Raw genomic sequence first — 22,443 nt, forward strand, 5'->3', positions numbered from 1 at the left:
ATTTTGGTCATCTTTATTGAGTTTCACTCTACATTCCAACAGCAAACAATTAATCAAATGCTTGAAAAAGTAAAAGAAGGATCCGTTATCTGTTGCTGTCCCTGGCCTATAAGCGTCCAAAAATTGATCGACCGAATGAAATGATTGATTAGCCGACATGCCTACCTCGCTAATCGGCTACATGCGCCCCCTCTGCATATGACCGGAGGCTTCTAGAAGGCTAGCAGACCTGTTGCTATAGCTAGCGAACTAGTAACACATGACCTGTGGCGTGTTCCGATATCCATACTTCCCGTACTTACTATACTTAGTTTGAGTACGTAGGGCATTCCAATTACGATTGGGGTGAAAAGAGGGGTACTGGAAGGACCCGGATGGTGCCCTCCAAATGGTCAAAACGTTGAATGTGGAACGATGTACACTTTTCGCACTCAACGGCAACCATCTTTGCTACGTAGCAGGAGAGGTGGAGCCACGCTGAGCCAACGTCCGCGCATTTTCCACATAGCCTGCATTATTGGAGTCATTTCGTAGCTTTTTAGCTTTTTATAGCTGCTAGGCGTAAAGGAATCACCGTTCAAAGCGGGATATTTTTGGCGGGTGACGAGCCGCCGCGGCAGTCGCGATCGTAATTTCCGGTAAGTGCACCACGGAGTATTCGATTTGGAATAACACCGACATCTGAAAATCAGCGAACTTAGTGAGTGCGGATGATGTACTCTGTTTAAGTGTACTCATGGAAGTATGGATATCGGAGCACAGCACAGAGTCTTCCAGAGGCTAGGCAGACTTGTTGCTAAAGCTAGTCAGGTTTTTTTGAGGTGTGGCTTTGGAGGGAGGCAAGAAGGGAGAGGTGGGATATCTATCTTACTCTTGCTGGTTTCTCCCAAGTTGCCTACCCCAGCATTAATATAATACGCCATAATAAAATGAAAATAAAAACATAGTCACATTTTCCACTCTGTATTTCAGAGGTTAACTGAAATACTGTTAAATTGATTTACTGGTAAGGTTTAGGGGTTGGAGCTAATATCCAAGCCCTATAGTTAATGAGATATACACCTCATCTTTAATAACGTATTTTGTGAGATGCCAACTAATTGTTTAATGATGTAGTCTATTAGTTATAAACGACATGTTTATTGACGTAGTTCATTAAATGTCCAGAAAGTTTGTCGATATCACAGCCACATGTGCTTACTTAACATCTAGTTCCTTAACCATGGGAAGTTACTGCTGCATTCACCATGGTAACCTAATGTGGTAGCACTTTAGAATAACTGCAACTTTTAAACACGGTAAAAAAAGCATTTAAATCAGTAGTAAAGTGAAATTTCTCATTTATCAAGCATTGTTCATATATATTCAAGCAATGAATTCACAATTGACCAGATATTCTAAAGTGCTACGCCTAATGCTAACTGTAGCCCAGTAGTAATGGCCATTGTAGCTGCCCATGGAAACCCATTTCGTTAAGCCCTGACACTGTTTGTGTAAAACAACGAATGGGGTTTATCCTAGTGTGGTTGTACATAGTCATTATTTCACAATATACATTTAACAAGAATGAAGTTTTTCTTTGCTCTTACTATAAATAATGGTTTAGAACTGCCTAAACTACCTACATGCTCATTTACATACACAATTAAATTAAATATATGACTTTAAAGGCATTGTAAAATATTCATGATTGACATTATATTCATTCCTCCCATGAACAGCAATATTCACAGGGAGATGGTCACCAACATTGTATTATTGCCAAGATCAGATCAAAAATGTCATGCTCTTGTTTCTTTGAGTTAAGTATTGCATCACATATAATCAATTCGGAAGACGCTCACCGCAGAGTAGTAACATCTCTCCTTTTGTTAAACTACCAAAGCTCTGTTTGGTATCCGCTCTCATTGTGTTAAACTACTAACGTCAGTTTAGTAACACCTCTCATTGTGTTTAACTACTGAACGTCAGATTAGTAACAGCTCTCATTCTGTTAAACTACTGAACGTCAGATTAGTAACCGCTCTCATTGTGTTAAACTACTGAACGTCAGTTTAGTAACAGCTCTCCTTGTGTTAAACTAACAAAGCTCAGTTTAGTAACAGCTCTCATTGTGTTAAACGTTTCAAAGCTCAGTTTAGTAACATCTCTCCTTTTCTTAAACTACCAAAGCTCAGTTTAGTAACAGCTCTCCTTGTGTTCAACGACCAAAGCTCAGTTTAGTTACAGCTCTCATTTTGTTAAACGACTGAACATCAGTTTAGTAACAGCTCTCCTTACAAGCTCAGTTTAGTAACGGCTCTCATTGAACTGAGCCTCAGTTTAGTAACAGTTTTCTCCTTGTTTTAAACTACTGAACCTCAGTTTAGTAACACCTCCCCTTGTGTGTTACTATCTCAGAGGCTGAACCTAAGCCTCTGAGATGTTGTTCTTTTCAGAGACAGGGGAGGGTGGGTGAGAACTTTGAGAGGAGGATCCCGAGTCGTTCCCGGATCGGAGGAGATCCAGCATCTCGGCCAGCTGGGCCTCTAGAGCGGCCATGCGAGTGTCGAGGGCTCCGATGCCCTCCCTCAGCTCCTCTTTAAACTCCAGGAACAAGGCCTGCATGCCCTGTTCAGGGCCTGAACAGGAGCTCTGTTTAATGTCGGGCTTGACTGGGCTCGGTTCCTGTGGCGTTCCCGCGTCACAAACGTCGTCCAGTCGCAGGTCACTTTTAGTGATCCCACTGTCGCAGGAGTCTGTTTTCTTCAGGGACATCTCATTGTGGGATTTAGTTCTATCAGGAAGGGTATCCAAAGACTCGGCTTTAGAGACACTGCTCCAGGACTCCGCCTTCACCACCGTCTCTTTAAAACGACCCCAGCCTTTGGCTTTATGGGGCTCGGCAGATTTGCAGCCCACCAGGCTGTTCTGGTGGAGGATGGCTCTGGAGACTGTTGATGCGGAACACACAGCAGTTGGACCCGGGCTATCTGTTACCATGACGATACAAGTGGAGGCAAGGGCCTCCTGCACCCTTGGCTGCTCCGTCCGGACGCTGGCCTTCTCCGGGGCCCCGTGGGCGTCCTCCCCGGGCCCCTGCCCCGCCCGCTCTGCCGCCAGTCGCTCCTCCCTCTGCTGCCGGAAGCGCTGGAAGAGCCGGCGGACGGGGTGGTCTGGAGGGAGGATGAGCGGCGCTTCGTTCTTCCTCCTGAACATCTCCTCTTCCTCGCGCTTCACATCACTGATCTTCCGGAAGATCATCTGTTAAAAAAAACAAAGTGCTCAAGATCTAGGAAATACCTCGTTGGTGGAAAGAGCTAGAAAACAACTCTCACATTGAAAGAGCTAGAAAACAACTCTTGTTATATTGTTGTTTCTCTTTCTTCTGACAAATGCACTTATACTTATACACGTAAGTTGCTTTGGATAAAAGCGTCTGCTATAGGGCCTAAATGTAAATGTTAACGTTATGCATACGCTACAAAACGAAGATACAGAACCTAGCAAGATGAGAGAGAGACTAACGTCATTATGACTATCGATTCTAAAGACTGACCCTCTTCCTCAGGTTGTAGGTCAGCAGTAGGTTCCTGGAGAAGTGCCCTGAAAAGGCTGTGTAAAACTCCAGTACTTTCTGCAAGGCGTTGCGCTTGATGATGTGGAGATCACAGTAGGTTAGCGCCCGGACGTTAGCACCGGCCTGTGCTAACGTTGGCTCCTTCCAGAACACATCACCGAACACATCTCCTTTCCCTGGAGGGGGAGAGAGACACTGAAGGCCAGAGAACAAGGGGGAGATCAGACGGAAGATGTAATGACGATGTGTTGCTGAGGCAAGGAGAAGACAAGATCTTCACCAATGTAAAAGATTCAAAAGCAGGAATCCATTTTCCTTGATACTTCAAAGAAATTGGGAAAACGGAAAATTGATATGGGCAGACTCAGATAATTATTATCAGACTTGGATTATGTTTATGTAATATGTTTGTATATCTGTTATTTTAAATTGTATTTTATGATTATTACTTTTATTTGTTCATGTCTTCCTGTGAAAACCAATAAAAACCTTCCTTAAAGGAATTGGCTGTTCGGCCAAGAACCCAGGTAAATAGTGGACATTCTATATGTCCAGATGTGAATCATTCTGGATGTTTGTTCAACTCAACCCATCTCGCATTGTGGACGCAGTGTAAATCGGGCCGTTGGCGACCCCGTTAAAATCCATCTTATGCATACAAGTGTTACTAGGGGTTGTAGTAGTGGTATTGGTATCAGTAGGGTTCGTATTAGGTACAGCTATGGGAGCTTCTAAACACTAGTTTTGCAAATCATGGATGTCAAAGGGTCACAATGGTGCCTTCCTTACAAAAAATCGACCAAAATTGTCCTGGTTCAGCTAGTGTGGGTAAGGAATGACATGAGATTGTTCTGATCAAGCAGTAGAAGAGCACTAGTACTACGTAGTACTAGTGCTGTACTACTAGTCTGTACTACTAGTTAGTACCCTCCAGGTTGAGGCTTACCTAAAATGGCCACCACCTCGTCGTCTTGGATGACCTCTAGTGACCCTGCCACCACGAAGCAGAGGCTGTCCACACTCTCCCCGGAGTGGACGATGAGGTCTCCCGGAGCGCTGTGCACGGTCTGGAACTCCATGGCCAGGGCTCGCAGACAGCCGTCACTCGCCAGGCGAAAGGCGGGGTGCTCTTTGAACACCTTCCTGTTGAGGTGAACACAGATATCTGCCCGCATGTCCTTAGGACAGATCTGGAGGACCTACAGAAGAGATTAAGCAGTAAAGGCTTAGGCGTTAAACAACCGAAAGGTAGATGACTCCATACTGTAACTATAACCCCTGATACTATATCATATATCCCATGTTATAACATAGTTTACCCTCTGTAACCATAACCCCTGATACCATATTGTATATCCCATGTTATAAAATAGTATACCCTCTGTAACCTTAACCACTGATATCTTATACATCCCATATAATAACATAGTATACCCTATGAAATCCAGACATTAAAGCTGAACAGTCAGTAACTCATCAGTATGGACCAGGGATGAGTGTTGACCAGCAGACACTATAGACCAGGCGTCAGTATGGACCAGGTGTCAGAATGGAACAGGTGACAGTGTGGACCAGGTGTCAGTGTGGACCAGGTGTCAGAGTGGAACAGGTGTCAGAATGGAACAGGTGTCAGTGTGGACCAGGTGTCAGTGTGGACCAGGTGTCAGTGTGGACCAGGTGTCGGTGTGGACCAGGTGTCAGAATGGAACAGGTGTCAGTGTGGACCAGGTGTCAGAATGGAACAGGTGCAGAGTGGACCAGGTGTCAGTACCTTGTCAGTGTCGATGCCTCGGGACATGGACCAGGTGGAGACGATGTAGTCCATGACCCTCTCACTGAGTCCCTTTGGGACCTGGTAGAGTTTGAGGAAGTCTCGAACGCTATTTAGCGTCTCATGGTAGCGGTTGGTGTTCGCGTACATCTGCTGGAAGATGGTGGTCACATTACCAAAGATGGTGGCATAAAGCAGAGCTGCAAATAGAAACATAACACGTCTTTGAATTATAATATGCGATACAAACAGGTATACATACCCTTTTAAAATGATGTTTTGAAATCGTTAAGGCCCTAACTTTATGACTGTAGGTAACTTTATGACTGTAGGTCAAAAAGTTAAAAACTCAAGTGTTTTGGACAAACATGTAAATAAAAAAGTAAGGAGCACATATCTATCATATTAGCCCCAGTTGGAGGTGCGAGATATAATACAGATGATGTAACACTCAGTCAGCAGCTTTCTGAGTGGGTCAGCTATTTCCACATGGCTTCCTGACTCCATACGCACTGTCATCTATTTCCAAGTAGCCTGAACATGTTGACTTGACCAAGCAGCGGTCATCAGAATGATGACACTGACATGTTCCTTTCCTGGAGGTCTTTCCTCAAGGGGAGCAACAGTGGAGCAGCACTTTATACTGCAGCATAGTATCTTCAGTACTACTGCAGTACAGTATTATACTATCCTGGTATCTACAGTAATACTGCAGTATAGAAGTAGTTACCACCATTACTAAACCTTAGTTCCCAGTGCCCACCATTAATTACTCCTTTGTACCATCATCACTTATCGCCACTAGTTATCAGCATAACTAGTCACCAAAGCCTTATTACCACCATTACTAGTTAATAACACCTAGTGACCACAATCACAAACCAAAAGTCCCCTCAATTACTAGTCACTAAAGGCTTAGTTATGGTTCCACGTTGACGCAACACAAGGGCCTAACGTGCGCCTCGCAAAAATTGTAAGCTTGCGTTGAAGTGAGGCAGCAAGGGCTGTGATTGGTCTGCTCACTAAAAGCTGACGCAAACCAGGTTCACGACTGCATCCAAGCATCTGCGTGGACATTGCGTTGCATCGACGTGGAACCATAAATGAGCCTTTACTGCTAGATACTGTCACTCACATCCAATCATCATCATAGCTACAGCGAAGACCTTCTCCCCGTCGGTTGTTGGCGCGATGTTCCCGAAGCCGATGCTGGTGAGGCTAGTCATGGTGAAGTACAGCGAGGTGATGTAGACAGAGTCCTTGCTCGGACCCCCGTCCCAGCGGCCTGCCCCTGTCATGTTGAAACGGTAAGGCGTGCCCACCGCCTCCCCCAACTGGTACAGCCAGCTGTCCATCCTCACGCTGTTGGTCTCTTCGTCAATCACCTCGTAGTCTCCAATGCTGAACCAGATGCACGCCAGCCAGTGGGCCGCCAGACCGAACACGCACACCAGCAGCAGGAGCACCGCTGCTCCGTACTCGATGTAATGGTCCAGTTTCCTCGCCACCCGGCCCAGTCGCAGCAAACGCACAACTTTCAAAGAGCTAAAGAGACTGCTGATCCCCTGCAGAACAAGCCACAGGTTAGTCACCAAATCCCGACCAAACATCGAACCTCTAATCATCTGTCCCCTAACCATTAAACCTTTAATAACATGTCCCCCAACCTTTTAATCCCTAACCATCTAACCACACCCAAACCCTAACCATTTAACTCCTTACTATTCAACCGCAAACCAGTATAGGTGATATATGTGAGATACTGTGAGGTTTAGTTCGAGGTGGTCTTAGATGGGTATAGCTGTATCCTAAGGGCTCCAGGGAGAAGGTTAGAGTTTAGATCTGTGTGGTCTGAGATGGGTATAGCTGTATCCTAAGGGCTCCAGGGAGAAGGTTAGAGTTTAGATCTGTGTGGTCTGAGATGGGTATAGCTGTCTCCTGACCTAAGGAATTCAGAGACGAGGTTCGTGTTAGGGTTTATATTCCTATTGTTGGGCTGTCACAGAGCCCCTCAAGTCTCCCTAGGAAAAATCCAAAGAAATCCAGGTCATTTTAATTTAATTGAGGCTTATGCCTTTGTGTCTTAAATAGCCCAGGAATGGGCAGTGATTTTTCTGCACTAGAAGTTGCCTTATATTTGAGACTGATGCTTGAACCTCATCCAACTGCTGTTTCATGCATTTTTCTTCGATAAATATTTTAGGACTTTTATTACCAACCTCATCAACATTTTCAAAGGCATTGATGACATCATAAGGAAGACAGGAGAGCAGGTCAATAACGAACCATGTCTTCACATAGTTCATTCGGATGAGCTTCGGATCGGAGATCACCTCCCCTGCCGGACCTACGAAGGTGGTGTGGAAGTTGAGAACAATGTCCACCAGGAAGATGACGTCCACAATGCTGTCCACCACCAGCCACGTGACGTTGTTCTGTTTGGTCTTGAAGGACACGTTGTAGGGCACCATGATGGCGGTGTAGAAGGTGAGAATGAGGATCACCCAGTCCCAGGTAGTCTTAAAGAGACAGTAGTGCAGGATGATGTGGGGAGGGGTCTTAGGGGTCTCCTGCTTGTACTGAGGCAGGATGTCGGACCCCAGCTGAAGAACCTGTGCCAGAAAACACTGTTGGAGAACCAAGAGAACCTCACACACCACTTAGTTACCAAGACAACCCTGGAGAGAACCCAAAAGACAACTCAGTTGCCAAGACAACCCACAGAGAACCTAAACCACAACTCACTTACCAAGACAACTCTGAAAGAACCTAAACAACAACTCAGTTACCAAGACAACTCTGAGAGAACCTAAACAACCACTCAGTTACCAAGACAACCCGGAGAGAACCTAAACCACAACTCAGTTACCAAGACAACCCGGAGAGAACCTAAACCACAACTCAGTTACCAAGACAACCCGGAGAGAACCTCAACCACAACTCAGTTACCAAGACAACCTGGAGGGAACCTAAACAACCACTCAGTTACCAAGACAACCCAGAGAGAACCTAAACCACAACTCAGTTACCAAGACAACTCTGAGAGAACCTAAACAACCACTCAGTTACCAAGACAACTCGGAGAAAACCTAAACCACAACTCAGTTACCAAGACAACCTGGAGGTAACCTAAACAACCACACAGTTACCAAGACAACCCGGAGAGAACCTAAACCACAACTCAGTTACCAAGACAACTCTGAGAGAACCTAAACAACCACTCTATTACCAAGACAACATGGAGAAAACCGTAAACCACATCTCAGTTGTAAAGACAACCCGGAGAGAACCTGAACCACAACTTAGTTACCAAGACAACCTGGAGAGAACCTAACCAACCACTCAGTTACAAAGACAACCTGGAGAGAACCTAACCCGCCACTCAGTTACCAAGACAACCTGGAGAGAACCTAACCCGCCACTCAGTTACCAAGACAACCTGGAGAGAACCTATACCACAACTCAGTTACCAAGACAACCTGGAGAGAACCTATACCACAACTCAGTTACCAAGACAACCTGGAGAGAACCTATACCACAACTCAGTTACCAAGACAACCTGGAGAGAACCTATACCACAACTCAGTTACCAAGACAACCTGGAGAGAACCTAAACCACAACTCAGTTACCAAGACAACCTGGAGAGAACCTAAACCACAACTCAGTTACCAAGACAACCTGGAGAGAACCTATACCACAACTCAGTTACCATGAAGACCTGGAGAGAACCCAAAGGACCACTTTACCTCAGCCAGGCGGGAGTGTTTGTGGACATTCTCTCCTTTCTGGACGGCCGGGGCGAGCTGCTGCAACACCCCTCTGCTGCTCGTCAACGCTCGCGTCAGACGTGCAAATTTACCCCAGCCTGGAAACCAAGCATATCAAACCACAAACCTGGAAACCAAGCAGATCAAACAACAAACCTGGAAACTAAGCAGATCAAACAACAAACCTGGAAACCAAGCAGATCAAACAACAAACCTGGAAACCAGGCAGATCAAACAACAAACCTGGAAACCAAGCAGATCAAACAACAAACCTGGCAACCAAGCAGATCACACAACAGACGTTTTAGACGCTATGGAACAATTTAAGAAAGATTTATAGTATTTATATTTGAACATCCTATATGCGTCTGAGTCTTAAATATTAGAAATTGCTCTAGAAACCGTATGTCTACCTTTTGATGTGTCATCATCGATGGGCTGCTTGAAGGCGGTGATGTCACTGAAGGTGCACAGAAACAAGACCACCTTGTCCTGTTCGTTCCTGATGGGAGCAATCTTTACATAAAACCAAACAGGCATCCCTGCAGAGAGTCAGGAACTTGATTAGTTGTGTAGCAGTATACACTGTATATATATTATCGTTAAAAAAGAAAATGGAATATTTGAAATATTTAATGATGATGTCATGATAATGACAAAAAAGATCATGATGTGTAATATTTCATGATAATGTCCCAATAATGTGAAACATGTCATGATATTGTGACATATGTCATGAAAATGCATGATAATGTGAACTATTTCTTGATATCTCATGATAATGTGTAATACATCATTATGTCATGATAAGGTGAGTTATGCCATAATATGTCATATATCATATATCATGATAATAATGTGAAATATGACCTGATAATGTGAAATATGTCATGATCATTTGAACTGTTTCATGAGATGTCATGATCATGTCAGATAATGCAAAACATGTCATGATAATGTGTAATATGTTTTGATAAATGAAAAGCAATATACTCACGATTCTTTTTGTACATCAGAATCTCAAACGAATTAATCTCATAATTTTCAAACGTCTGCCGAACCTTCTCAGTGGTGACCTGGTCAGTCAGCTCCCCGTACATGAAACTGAACACACGCACGCACGCACACACACACACACACACACACACACACACACACACACACACACACACAAGCACACACACACACACACACACACACACACACACAGAGAAACATATATAGTGATAGATAAAGTGAAAGAGTACTTATAAACAACCACATTCTCTTTTCTTCATGTGTGTGTGTGTGTGTGTGTGTGTGTGTGTGTGTGTGTGTGCGTGTGTGTGTGTGTGTGTGCTTGTGTGTGTGCAGCCTGATAGAGTGATAGATCGGGTTATATGGAATTATAAAGTGATAGATAAAGTTATACTTAGATAGCCTGATAGAGTGTGCATAGGGTTGGAATAAAAAAGTGCTAGATAGTGTGATAGATGGACATAGTTTTATTTTGATAAATAGCCTGATAGGGTGCTACATTTATATATTGATTGATAGATTGATAGATAATGATACAGTGATAGACTGACACTAAGGTAGCCTGACAGAGGCTACCTTATAAAAGTGATACCTGCAGGTACTGCTCTTCTGCATCACCTCCGCTCTGTGGAAGCCGGAGATGTGGCAGAAGCCATCGTTGCTGTAAACGATTGGCCAGTCCACGATCTGAGCGTTCCCCAGCACAAAGTTACTGTCTGTGGGGACACATGGGTTAGATGGTCAGTCTGTTTGTCTGTCTGATAGGACACATGGTTAGAACTTAGAAGGCCTGTCCGTCTGTCTGAAAGGACACGTGTCCGATGGTCTGTCTGTCTGTCTGATAGGAAACATGGTTAGATGGTCTGTCTGTCTGTCTGATAGGACACATGCATGGTCTGTCCATCTGTCTGAATAGACACATTGGTTAGATGGTCTGTTTGTCTGGAAAGAGATGGTCGGTCTGTCTTGTCTGACACACTGGTTAGATGATCTGTCTGTCTTTCAGAAAAGACACATTTTTAAGGTGATCGGCCTGTCTATCTGAAAAGACACATTAGTTTGATGGTTATATACGGTGTATATATATGATGCATAATTTATCTATGATATATTATGCATATGAACTCTGTCTATGAGTTAAAGTATAATAAATATATGTTAGTTAAATTTAATATTTCATATATTATTATACATTACAACTTTGTCTATGTTCTGAAGTATGGAATAAAGGTTGAATATAGGACATATTATACATTTTCTATGTAAAATATAAGGTTCTGTATGCGTTTAAGTTTATCAGTTAGACCGTATATCATATGTTTATTATATACAAAAGGTCTGGCTGTGATTTGCTGTATAGTGTATAATATATATATTTATTTATTTTATACAATGGGTCTGTTTGCGTCAAAGTCCAAAATGAAAGTCAAACAGAAAGGTGGCTAATGGAGTGTGTGAGGCACGACAAGCTCATTCGCTTGAACACCTCTCCTCTGCGGATCAGTCCCGCTGTGAACCGTATTGTGACCGGTTGCAGTCTAATTAACCGCAGTGTCTGTGATGATCTTTCAAAACACACACCGGCACTTGGCAAGCTTGAACGCGCCTGTAAGCTGCAAGCGTCATTGTAGTCTATGTGACCATATATATGACAGTATATATAACAGTACGTCATCTACTCTATAATAGCAGCACAATCGTATATTTCTGCCGTCTCACCGTTAGATCGCCGGACGATGTTCTCCAGGAATGTATTCTGCGGGGCGACCAGACCCCTCCGCCCGCCCGCCATCACGGAGCAGAGCCGGGACACTAGGCTCTCTCTCTCTACCAGTATTTCTACCCCTCTCCCTCTACCTCGCTACCCCTCTCTCTCTACCTATACCCCTCTCTCTCTCTACCTATACCCCTCTCTCTCTACCTATACCCCTCTCTCTCTACCTATACGGTATACCTCTCTCTCTCTCTCTCTCTCTCTCTCTCTCTCTCTCTCTCTCTCTCTCTCTCTCTCTCTCTCTCTCTCTCTCTCTCTCTCTCTCTCTCTCTCTCTCTCTCTCTCTCTCTCTCTCTCTCTCTCTCTCTCTCTCTCTCTCTCTCTCTCTCTCTCTCTCATTATCTCCGACCCGCTCTTTCGCTCTCTCTATCTCTCTCTCTCTTTCTCTCTCATTATCTCATTATCTCAGACGCTCTCGCTCGCCCCTCTTGATCTAACTCTCGCACTTTGTTGGCGTTTTAGCTTTCCATCCTCAGCGTTTTGAATATATCTGATTTAATTCTTGCTATTAAGAATAGTTCTGGATTTTTTTTATTTTAGTGTGGATAACATTTTGAATGGTGAACAAATTGCACCCAATTTGTATATTTCTCTCTCTCTCTCTCTCTCTCTCTCTCTCTCTCTCTCTCTCTCTCTCTCTCTCTCTCTCTCTCTCTCTCTCTCTCTCTCTCTCTCTCTCTCTCTCTCTCTCTCTCTCTCTCTCTCTGCCTCTTTCTCTGTCTCTTTCTATGTCTCTCACTCTCTTTGTCTCTCCCTCAATCTCTCTCTATCTGACTCTCTATGTCTTCTGTCTCTCTCTGTCAATTTAATTTAATTTAATTTAAAAAAGTTTAAAGTATAAAACGTTAATTCCAAAATGTAGGCCTATATACATATCCGATATTAGAATATTAAGTACTTAATATATAAAAAGTTAAATGTGGTATATTGAAAATTGCCAGTATCTTCTATAAACAGATTAATTAAAGATACACTGTGCATGCATACACAATATTTAATATGGAGGGCGTCACGTGTGCAATGGTGCAATCATTGTGAACAGACATGATGTTTCATATTTACAATGCTGTGCGAGGGATTTAATATCTGTTTATGGGGAGTTTGAGCTCCTTCTCTCATCAAAACAGGTGACGAATCAGGCTGCTGTGATCGCACAGCAGTGTCTTTTAAGACCTTGCATGCCTTTGTAATCCATGGGAAGTGTGTGTTCCTGATGTCTTGGTATGACTGGCAGGGAGTTAGGAATTGCAGCTCAGTTTCCAGTTTTGTGTGCAGTGGGTGTACAGTCTGTCTTCTCTTGGGAGCCAGGTCTGTCTTTGGCGTCCCTTCTCGATGGCCAGGCTGTATTCGCTGAGTCTGTACCTGCTCAAAGATTTCCTTAGCTATGGGTCGGTCACGGTGGTCAGGTATTCTGCAGCTGTGTATTCACTCTGTTAGTAGCATGCCAATCGGCTGTTTTTGGAGTACTCTTTCCTCTGACTCCCTCTCTGACCCTCTCTACCGCGTTGGAGAGCCATGTAGAAACCACATGGGGAATTTAGTTTAGATTAGGTGTGAGACCATTTAGAGATACATGTATAAACCACATGGGGAATTTAGTTTAGATTAGGTGTGAGACCATTTGTGGATATATGTATAAAACACTTAGGATATTTAGTTTAGATTAGGTGTGACACCTGTTGGAGAGCCATTTAGAAACACATGGCGATCTTTGATTAGATAAGGGGTGTGAGACCATTTGGAGAGCCATATTCTTTAGTTTACTTGCATAACTAAAGGTTTACATCTATACATCATCCTCTCTCTCCTATGCATCCATCTCTCTATCTCCCGCTTACCTATACAACCATAACTACCTATACAACCATAACTACCTATACAACCATAACTACCTATACAACCATAACTACCTATACAACCATAACTCTCTCCTATCCATATCTCTCTCCCATTCTCCTATACCTCCATATCTCTCTCCTATACCTTTCTTTCACTCGTTATGTCACAATACTGTTTTGTTAAGTCTCTATACGTCTCTGTGTGTTATGTTATGTCTCTGTACTGTGTTATGTTATGTCTGTACTGTGTTATGTTATGTCTCTATACTGAATGTTATGTCTCTATACTATGTCATGTTTGTCTCGCTGTGTGGTTATTTCTCTGTACTGTGTTATGTTTCTATACTGAATGTTATGTCTCTATACTGTGTTATGTTATGTTTCGATGTTATGTCTCTATAATGTGTTATGTTATGTTTCTATGTGATGTCTTTATACTTTGTTGTTATGTCTCTATGCTGTGTTGTTATATCTCTATACTGTATGTTATGTCTCTATACTGTGTTATGTTATGTCTTTTTACTGTGTTATCTTGTTTCGCTAGACTATGTTTTGTTGTGTTGTGTCTCTATGCTATGTTTTGTTACATCTTATACTGTGTTATGTTATGTTTCTGATGTGTTATGTTATGTATTTATACTGTGTTATATATCTATAGTGTGTTGTGTTATGTCTCTATACTGTTATGTTATGTCTCTACAGTTATGTCTCTTTGTACTGTGTTATAGTTTCTCTCTATACTGTGTTGTGTCTGTATACTCTGTGATATGTCCCCATCTGCTGGCTAGTTCACTGCCCTCATTATATCCGTATAATAAACAAAAACAGACGTTTAGTCAAAAGGAATACGTCGGGGCATATGATCAGATTATAACGTGTACATTTCAGTAATCTACGGGGGGTATTGTGTCATAATCGTTTACATATAATAGTGTAACAACTCCCTAGGGCGTCCCACGGGGTCTCACTTCGCTGCCTTGACGCCAGTGCGGTGAAATCCTTCCGCGGAAGTAGTTAGGCCCTGCAATGGTTCATTTGGGGCAGCCCATGAGGTTCGCTGGTCTGACGTTAAACAAATTGTGTTGTTTTGGTGAATCGGAGTTAAATATGTTAACATGTAGTAGTGTTAGGTTAACAGGTTAACATGTTGAACAGCGTGCTCACGAGCCGTGTCGCAGAGACGCGCGGCTGGCAGCGAGCTGTTGGTAGTGACGTCACATTACTCGCGCTCTTCAAGACTCTTCAACCCTATCCCATAATAGAAGAAGATGCCTGGCATGATGGACAGGGGCTCCGAGTACCTGGGGAAGGGACGCTCCAACGGCGCAAAGAGTCCGTCGAACGCGTCCAACGGACACTTCTCTGAAGAGAGCGCTAGCGACGAAGAGCACGGTATAGCCTCGAACATCGAGCCTCGGGCTCTCTTGATGCACTGGAGAGCCTTAAGCTTCATTTTTGTTTATCCTAATTTTATTAAGAGCTCACGCTTTTCTCTCTTTGCTTTTTCAGATGTGGGAATGCGCGTGGGGGCAGATTATCAAGCCTCTGTCCCGGACTTTGACCCTGGTAAGATGGAAGCCCCCACATCGTGGTAGATGATGCTTATACTCAGTACTGCAGTTATTTGAAAAATGTCAATAAAACGCTAAAGAGTTGAGGAAAATGAAGGAACACGTGTAGAAGGTGCTTGTTTATTCTGTTAACTGTTAGTCGTTAAGCGGAATCGCTTCGTGGTGTTCGAGGCTACCCTCTGCTCCCGAGTGACATCTGGTGGCAAGTCTGGTCCACTGCTGCTCATCTTTCAACCATTTTCTACACATAAAAATGGAGGTGTGTCCCCGGCAGGCAACACCAGGGATGGAGAGAAAGACGGTGGAGGGATGTTGGTTTGGGCACCATACCACTCCATCGTTGAATCCAAACGTAAGTCGTTCTACTCGCAATACTCGTCTTGTAACACCTCAATTGAAATACTCCTCTCTTTAGGTAAACCACTATACATACCTTAATTCTCCTCTCTTTAAATACTCATCACCTCAAATTCTCATCACTTATACTTATGTTTAAGTACTTATATGAATGTGTTGCCTTGATTGAATCAACTTACCTATTAACATGTATAACATTAATAAACAGGCTTATTTAAATGTATTGCATTAATAAACTGGCTTATTTGAATGTGTTTCATTAATAAACTGCCTTTTTGGAATGTGTAGCATTGATAAACTGGCTTCTTTGAATGAGTTTCATTAATATCCGGCTTATTCAAATGTATTGCATTAATGAACTGTAATTTGAATTTGTTTCCTTCCACAGTAGATGAATACATCTCCATCGCCAAGGAGAAGCATGGCTATAATGTTGAACAAGTAAACATTCTGATTATATTACCTTTTATTATATTAAACTATTAAACCATCAAATATTATATATTTCATACATGATAAAATATTATATTTAACTATATATGGTATTATATCAGTTGAAGATGTCACAAACAAAGTTATATGTACTGCAACCCTACATTCCATACATACCAATGGTAAACGTAACCCTAACTAACTACATACCATATATACCAATGGTAAACGTAACCCTACCTACATACCATATATACCAATGGTAAACGTTACCCTATATACCTTACATACCATGTATACCAGTGGTAAACGTAACCCTAAATAGCCTAAATACTATTTATACTAATAGTACTCATGGCTCTTATACAGGGTGTCCAAAATGGACAAGAAAGTTGCGGACACCAAGTATTTTCTAGCCTTGACGGAAAAGCAAGATTTCAATTTAAATAGAAAGCTTTGGCTTTTTGCAGAAACAAGCTGTATTATATTCAGCTATATACAAATATATTCAGCTGTATTTTATTCAGCCACATTGTATTCAGAAATATTATATTGATTGATAGATAGATATCATATTCTTCCCCTATATTCCTCAGGCCCTTGGCATGTTGTTCTGGCACCAACACAACGTGGAGAAGTCTCTGGCGGACCTGCCCAACTTCACCCCCTTCCCTGACGACTGGACGGTGGAAGACAAGGTCCTGTTTGAGCAGGCCTTCAGCTTCCACGGCAAGAGCTTCCACCGCATCCAGCAGATGGTGAGCTCTCTCTACTATATACAACTATGTTACTATATAACTACATCCAGCAGATGGTGAGCTCTCTCTACTATATACAACTATGTTACTATATAACTACATCCAGCTGATGGTGAGCTCTCTCTACTATATACAACTATATTACTATATAACTACATCCAGCAGATGGTGAGCTCTCTCTACTATATACAACTATATTACTATATAACTACATCCAGCAGATGGTGAGCTCTCTCTACTATATACAACTGTTACTATATAACTACATCCAGCAGATGGTAAGCTCTCTCTACTATATACAACTATGTTACTATATAACTACATCCAGCTGATGGTGATGCTCCCTCCCCCTAATATATACTATATAACATATATACACAACGTCTAACTGATCACTGTTTTTATTGTTTGTTTGTTTTGTTTTGTCTTGTTTTTGTTTTATTTATTTTTTATTTTTTATGTTTATTTATTTTTTTATTTATTTTTTCCACAATGTCTTGTTTTTTTTTTAAACGATTTATGATGACAATATGCTCTGTAAGGCGACCTTGGGTGTCTTGAAAGGCGCCTCTAAATTAAATGTATTATTATTATTATTATAATTATACAGTTCTTTTTCAGGGGTCGCCCCCAGAGTGAGGGGTTCAAATAAGTAGTTCTTCATCATTAGATCGATGGTTTGGTTAGATTCTTTGATAGGGTTAATTATAATGCGTTAATTATTATGAATAGGATTAGTTATTATTTTTGATAAGATATTATTGTATGGGTAAGTAAGATACTAGGGTCAATTAGTAAGTGATTATGGTTAGGGTTTGTTACTTGTTAGGGTTACTTAACCATTATAGCTATGGTTAGTACATTATTAGGGTTAGACGGTTATTATGGTACGGTGAAATAAGTAATTATGGTAAGATAGTTATTATCGTAAAGGTAAATAAGTAATTAGGGTTAGTTATTATGGTTTGGGTTAGATAGTAGGTAGCCGACTGTGTGAATGTAAATGAAGCCTTTCTTGTCACCCCCTCTTCTGCCCTCCTCACCCCCTGTCGCCCCTCCTCCTGCCCTCCTGGTAGCTTCCAGATAAGTCCATCTGCAGCCTGGTGAAGTACTACTACTCCTGGAAGAAGACCCGCTCTCGAACCAGCCTGATGGACCGGCAGGCCCGCAAGCTGGCCTCCAGGAACGCCCCGGAAGACAGGTCCTACTGCACGACCATTCGATTAGTACTGTCACTGTGTAGTATGTACTACCCAGTATTAGATTAGTGCTGTTACTATATAGTATGCACATGGGTACATGTAGGTCTAATGACATCATCATGTATGGAATGATGTCATCATGGGCACATGTTGGTCCAATGACATCATCATTGTGCCTTCGTCATCATGTTTCCGTAGTGATGAGGAGATGGAGGAGGCCAATCCAGTCGAAGCCAACGACAGCGACTACGACCCCAACAAGGACGCCAAGAAAGAGGTGAACCCTGGACATAAGCCTGACCCCTTAAGCTGACCCATGACCCTAACCCCTAACCCTAACCCCTTAGCAGGGATATTTGATTAAATGTGCACCCTCTTTGTGTTTTGTTTACTGCGGGACACGCACACACACACACACACACACACACACACACACACACACACACACACACACACACACACACACACACACACACACACACACACACACACACACACACACACACACACACACACGTTTTCTATAGCATTGAGTTAAGTGTGTAGTATATATTATCTAGCATGATATAGTATCGGGTTGTGTGTATAATGTATATTATAAGCGTGGTGTCTCTCTCCCCAGAGCCCAGTAAAGTATGTATTATGTAGTATTGGCTCTAGTGTATATAATGTATAGTATAAACCTGGTGTCTCTCCCCAGAGCCCTGCTGAGGCCCAGGCTGTGACCACTAAGCCCGGGCCGGCCCGTCGGGAGTACCAGACCCTGCAGCACCGCCACCACTCCCAGCGCTCCAAGTGCCGTCCCCCCAAAGGGATGTACCTGAGCCAGGAGGACGTGCTGGCCGTCTCCTGCAGCTTCAGCGCGGCCAACGGCCTCCTCCGTCAGCTGGACACGGAGCTGGTGTCACTCAAAAGACAGGCAGGCCTCTCTCATCCCCCCTCCTACACTTCACTTCTATTGTCATCCCTCTCATCAACACGCTCCCTCCCTCTCCTCTCTCCTCCCCTCTCTCTTCATCTCCTCATCTCCTTCCTCTCCCCCTCTCTCCTCTCCTCATCACTCTCCCCCAGTCGCCTCTCATCCTCCATCCTCTCTTCTCTTCTCATCTCTCTTCTCATCTCTCATCTGCCTTCTCATCTCTCTTCTCCTCTCATCTCTCTTTTAATCTCTCTCCTCCTCTCTCTCTCCATCTCCTCATCTCCTTCCTGCTCTCTATTCTTCCTCTTTTCTCTCCTCTCCTCATCACTCTCCCCCAGTCGCCTATTATCCTCCAGCCTCTCTTCTCTTCTCATCTCTCCTCTCTTCTCATCTCTCTTCTCCTCTCCCTTCTCCCTTCTCATATCTCTTCTCCTCTCATCTCCTCCTCCTCTCTTCTAATCTCTCTCCTCCTCTCTCCAGGTTCAGAACGCCAAGCAGATGAACAGTGGTCTGAAACATGGGGTGGAAATGGGCATTGATGATTTTCGGCTTCCAGAGGTCAGTATCATCACTACCCTCTCAACCATCATCACTACTCTCACTAATCTCAAAACCATCAAAACGACTCTCTCTGTTCTCTCTCAACCATCAACACAACTCTGAACCACCATCACTCTAACAACCATCGCTACTCTTATCAGGGTACTCATCACTACTCTATCAACCATCACTAGTCTAAGAACCAACACTACTCTAATCAGCAGTGGCGTAAATATCGACGGTGCAACCAGTTCAGCTGCACCGGGGCCCAGACGCCGTCAGGGGCACATGGAGGAAGAAAAACAAAGGAGCTGTCCAGCTCGGCATAAGCGACCTAAGCGATTGCCTAGGGCGGCACATGTGTCGGGGGCGCCCCCTGTTGGCGCCCTTAATTAAATTATTAAAAATATATGAAACAAGCAAAATGAAACCACACATGTTCCCAAATTGAACGGACAAGGGAGGGGGCGGGGGATTCATTGTTAGTGCGCACTGAAACCCTCACTGTAGTAAGCAGGACAACGCGACAAGCGCTACACTTAACAACCATCATCCCTTTACACAACAATTTCCACTCCTGCACACAGTAGGCGTGGCCAATGGTTATTAAGACGGAGAAACCCATATCTTTATCTTCTCGGTCTTGTAGAGCAACCAGAAGATGAATGCTCGTTGGACTACTGATGAACAGCTTCTTGCCGTCCAGGGTGAGTTGCTCTAACACCATGTCTGCCTGTCTACCATTACATCTTGCAGTTACAATGACAGTGTGTATACCTTCCACTTCTGGGCCAATTTGATTTGTGACTGTATTTCTGTTACCGCACTACAACCAGAACTATTTGTCATGCAGTTCTGACTGCTCTTCTGACTGTACCTCTCACTGTATTTCAACCTGTTCTTCTGACTGTACCTCTCACTGTATTTCAGACTGTTCTTCTGATTGTTCTTCTGACCGTACCTCTCACTGTATTCCAGACTGTTCTTCTGATTGTTCTTCTGACTGTACCTCTCACTGTATTTCAGCCTGTTCTTCTGATTGTTCTTCTGACTGTACCTCTCACTTTATTTCAGCCTGTTCTTCTGATTGTTCCTCTGACTCTACCTCTCACTGTATTTCAACCTGTTCTTCTGATTGTTCCTCTGACTGTACCTCTCACTGTATTTCAGCCTGTTCTTCTGATTGTTCCTCTGACTGTACCTCTCACTGTATTTCAGCCTATTCTTCTGATTGTTCCTCTGACTGTACCTCTCACTGTATTTCAGACTGTTCTTCTGATTGTTCTTCTGACTGTACCTCTCACTGTATTTCAGCCTGTTCTTCTGATTGTTCTTCTGACTGTACCTCTCACTGTATTTCAGCCTGTTCTTCTGATTGTTCCTCTGACTGTACCTGCTGAACCTTAGATGTTCTGAGAACTGAAATAAAGTTGAGTCCTTACCGTTCTTGCTCCTCCTCAGGGGTCAGGAAGTATGGGAAGGACTTCCAGGCCATCGCAGACGTCATCGGCAACAAGACCGTCGGCCAGGTGAAGAACTTCTTCGTGAACTACAGACGGCGGTTTAACCTGGAGGAGGTCCTACAAGAGTGGGAGGCGGAGCAGGGAAGCCACGCCCCCAACGGAGAGGGCAGCCCCCCTGGGGAAGCCGGGAAAAACAGCTCCAACACGTCAGGGAAGAGCACTGACGAGGATGACGAGGAGGTACGCCGCTGCACCCTTAGCCCCTTATTACTGTTAACCCTGACCCTAGCTGTGAACCCTCAACCTTACTGGTAAACCTCCCTTACTACTGTTAAGTCTTTTACCCTTCCTTTTAAGCCTACACCTAATCTATGACCTAATCTATAACCTAACCTATGGCCTAATCTATAACCTAATATATTGTCTAATCTATGACCTAATCCAGTGGTTCCCAAACTTTTTTTCAGGGGACCCCCTTTTGGACTTGAGACTGTTTTCGCGACCCCCCGCCCCGCGCGACAGCACCCCTCTCTGCAAAGTGGCTGTGCATTAAAAGCCTATTCTGACGCCAGTATTTTATTATAATGTTTCATATAATTATTCGTATATATATATATATATATATTTATTATTATTATTATTTTTTTTTTTTAATATGCAAACTGGCCCATCTCTCCGCGCCCCCCCTGACGGTGCTCCGCGACCCCCTGGGGGGTCGCGACCCCCAGTTTGGGAACCGCTGACCTAATCTATTGCCTAACCTATGACCTAATCTACAACCTAACCTATGACCTAATCTACAACCTAACCTATGACCTAACCTATGAGCTAATCTATAACCTAACCTATGAGCTCATCTATAACCTAACCTATGAGCTAATCTATAACCTAACCTATGAGCTCATCTATAACCTAACCTATGAGCTAATCTATAACCTAACCTCTGGCTCCTCTCTCCCTCCTCCATGCAGGGTCAGCTGACCTCCTCCTCTCTGTCTCCTGCGCTGTCTCTGATCGCCCAGAGCTCCTCTCTCCACCTGCCCCCCCCTCTCCTGAGACCCTCCCTTCCCGCCACCCCCGCTTTGCATCGCCAGCCCCCTCCCCTGCAGCAGCAAGCTCGCTTCCTCCAGCCCCGCCCCTCCCTCAGCCAGCCCCGCCCCCCCCTCAGCCAGCCCCGCCCCCCCCTCAGCCAGCCCCGCCCCTCCCTCAACCAGCCGCCGCCCCTCATCCGGCCCTCCAGCGCCCTGCCCCCCCGCCTCAACCCCCGACCCGTCGCACCCCCCGCCGGCCTGCAGCTCACAAACAAATCAGAACCCTCCTCTTCCCTCCACTAACCAATCAGAAACCTCCTGCTCTGCTAACCGACACTTCCTTCCCCTCCCCCACCTTCCCTCACCTGCATCCCAACTAGCCTCCTCCTACTCCAGGTGTTGAACTAATCGTATAAGGAGGAGAACTTTATGGTTTCTGTTGA

At 43.9% G+C, this 22,443-nt stretch overlaps 2 protein-coding genes across 7 annotated transcripts; one reads left to right on the plus strand and one right to left on the minus strand.

The window, feature by feature from the left end:
* Nucleotides 1–1,120: 1,120 nt before the first annotated feature.
* Nucleotides 1,121–12,006, minus strand: LOC132454472 (potassium voltage-gated channel subfamily H member 1). Of its 5 annotated transcripts, none has more exons than XR_009524940.1 (12): nt 11,835–12,005; nt 10,708–10,831; nt 10,096–10,202; nt 9,512–9,640; nt 9,078–9,196; nt 7,550–7,942; nt 6,466–6,895; nt 5,331–5,530; nt 4,506–4,758; nt 3,539–3,735; nt 2,008–3,243; nt 1,121–1,885 (listed from the first exon to the last, which is right to left on the minus strand). XR_009524940.1 is itself a non-coding variant. In XM_060047844.1 (11 exons), exons 1-11 carry the CDS (start codon nt 11,905–11,907, stop codon nt 2,410–2,412), a joined length of 2,859 nt encoding a protein of 952 aa, XP_059903827.1. In that variant the 5' UTR covers nt 11,908–12,005; the 3' UTR covers nt 1,121–2,409. The 5 variants fall into 5 exon arrangements, 2 of the variants coding, with proteins under 2 accessions (XP_059903827.1, XP_059903828.1); XR_009524939.1 differs by having other exon boundaries at nt 1,967–3,243; XR_009524938.1 differs by having other exon boundaries at nt 1,121–1,901; nt 1,942–3,243.
* A 1,835-nt stretch (nt 12,007–13,841) lies between these two features.
* On the plus strand, nt 13,842–22,385 carry rcor3 (REST corepressor 3). 2 transcript variants are annotated; one of them, XM_060047868.1, is made up of 12 exons: nt 13,842–15,119; nt 15,237–15,293; nt 15,558–15,650; nt 16,044–16,096; nt 16,684–16,845; nt 17,922–18,046; nt 18,246–18,324; nt 18,748–18,966; nt 19,447–19,524; nt 20,156–20,213; nt 20,968–21,209; nt 21,941–22,385. In XM_060047868.1, the coding sequence occupies exons 1-12, from the start codon at nt 14,996–14,998 to the stop codon at nt 22,301–22,303; spliced, it is 1,653 nt and encodes a 550-aa protein (XP_059903851.1). In that variant the 5' UTR covers nt 13,842–14,995; the 3' UTR covers nt 22,304–22,385. The 2 variants fall into 2 exon arrangements, with proteins under 2 accessions (XP_059903851.1, XP_059903852.1); XM_060047869.1 differs by having other exon boundaries at nt 13,853–15,119; nt 15,573–15,650.
* Nucleotides 22,386–22,443: the final 58 nt, after the last annotated feature.

This window comes from Gadus macrocephalus, chromosome 3 (assembly GCF_031168955.1).
Source record: "Gadus macrocephalus chromosome 3, ASM3116895v1".
Lineage (NCBI taxonomy): Eukaryota > Metazoa > Chordata > Actinopteri > Gadiformes > Gadidae > Gadus > Gadus macrocephalus.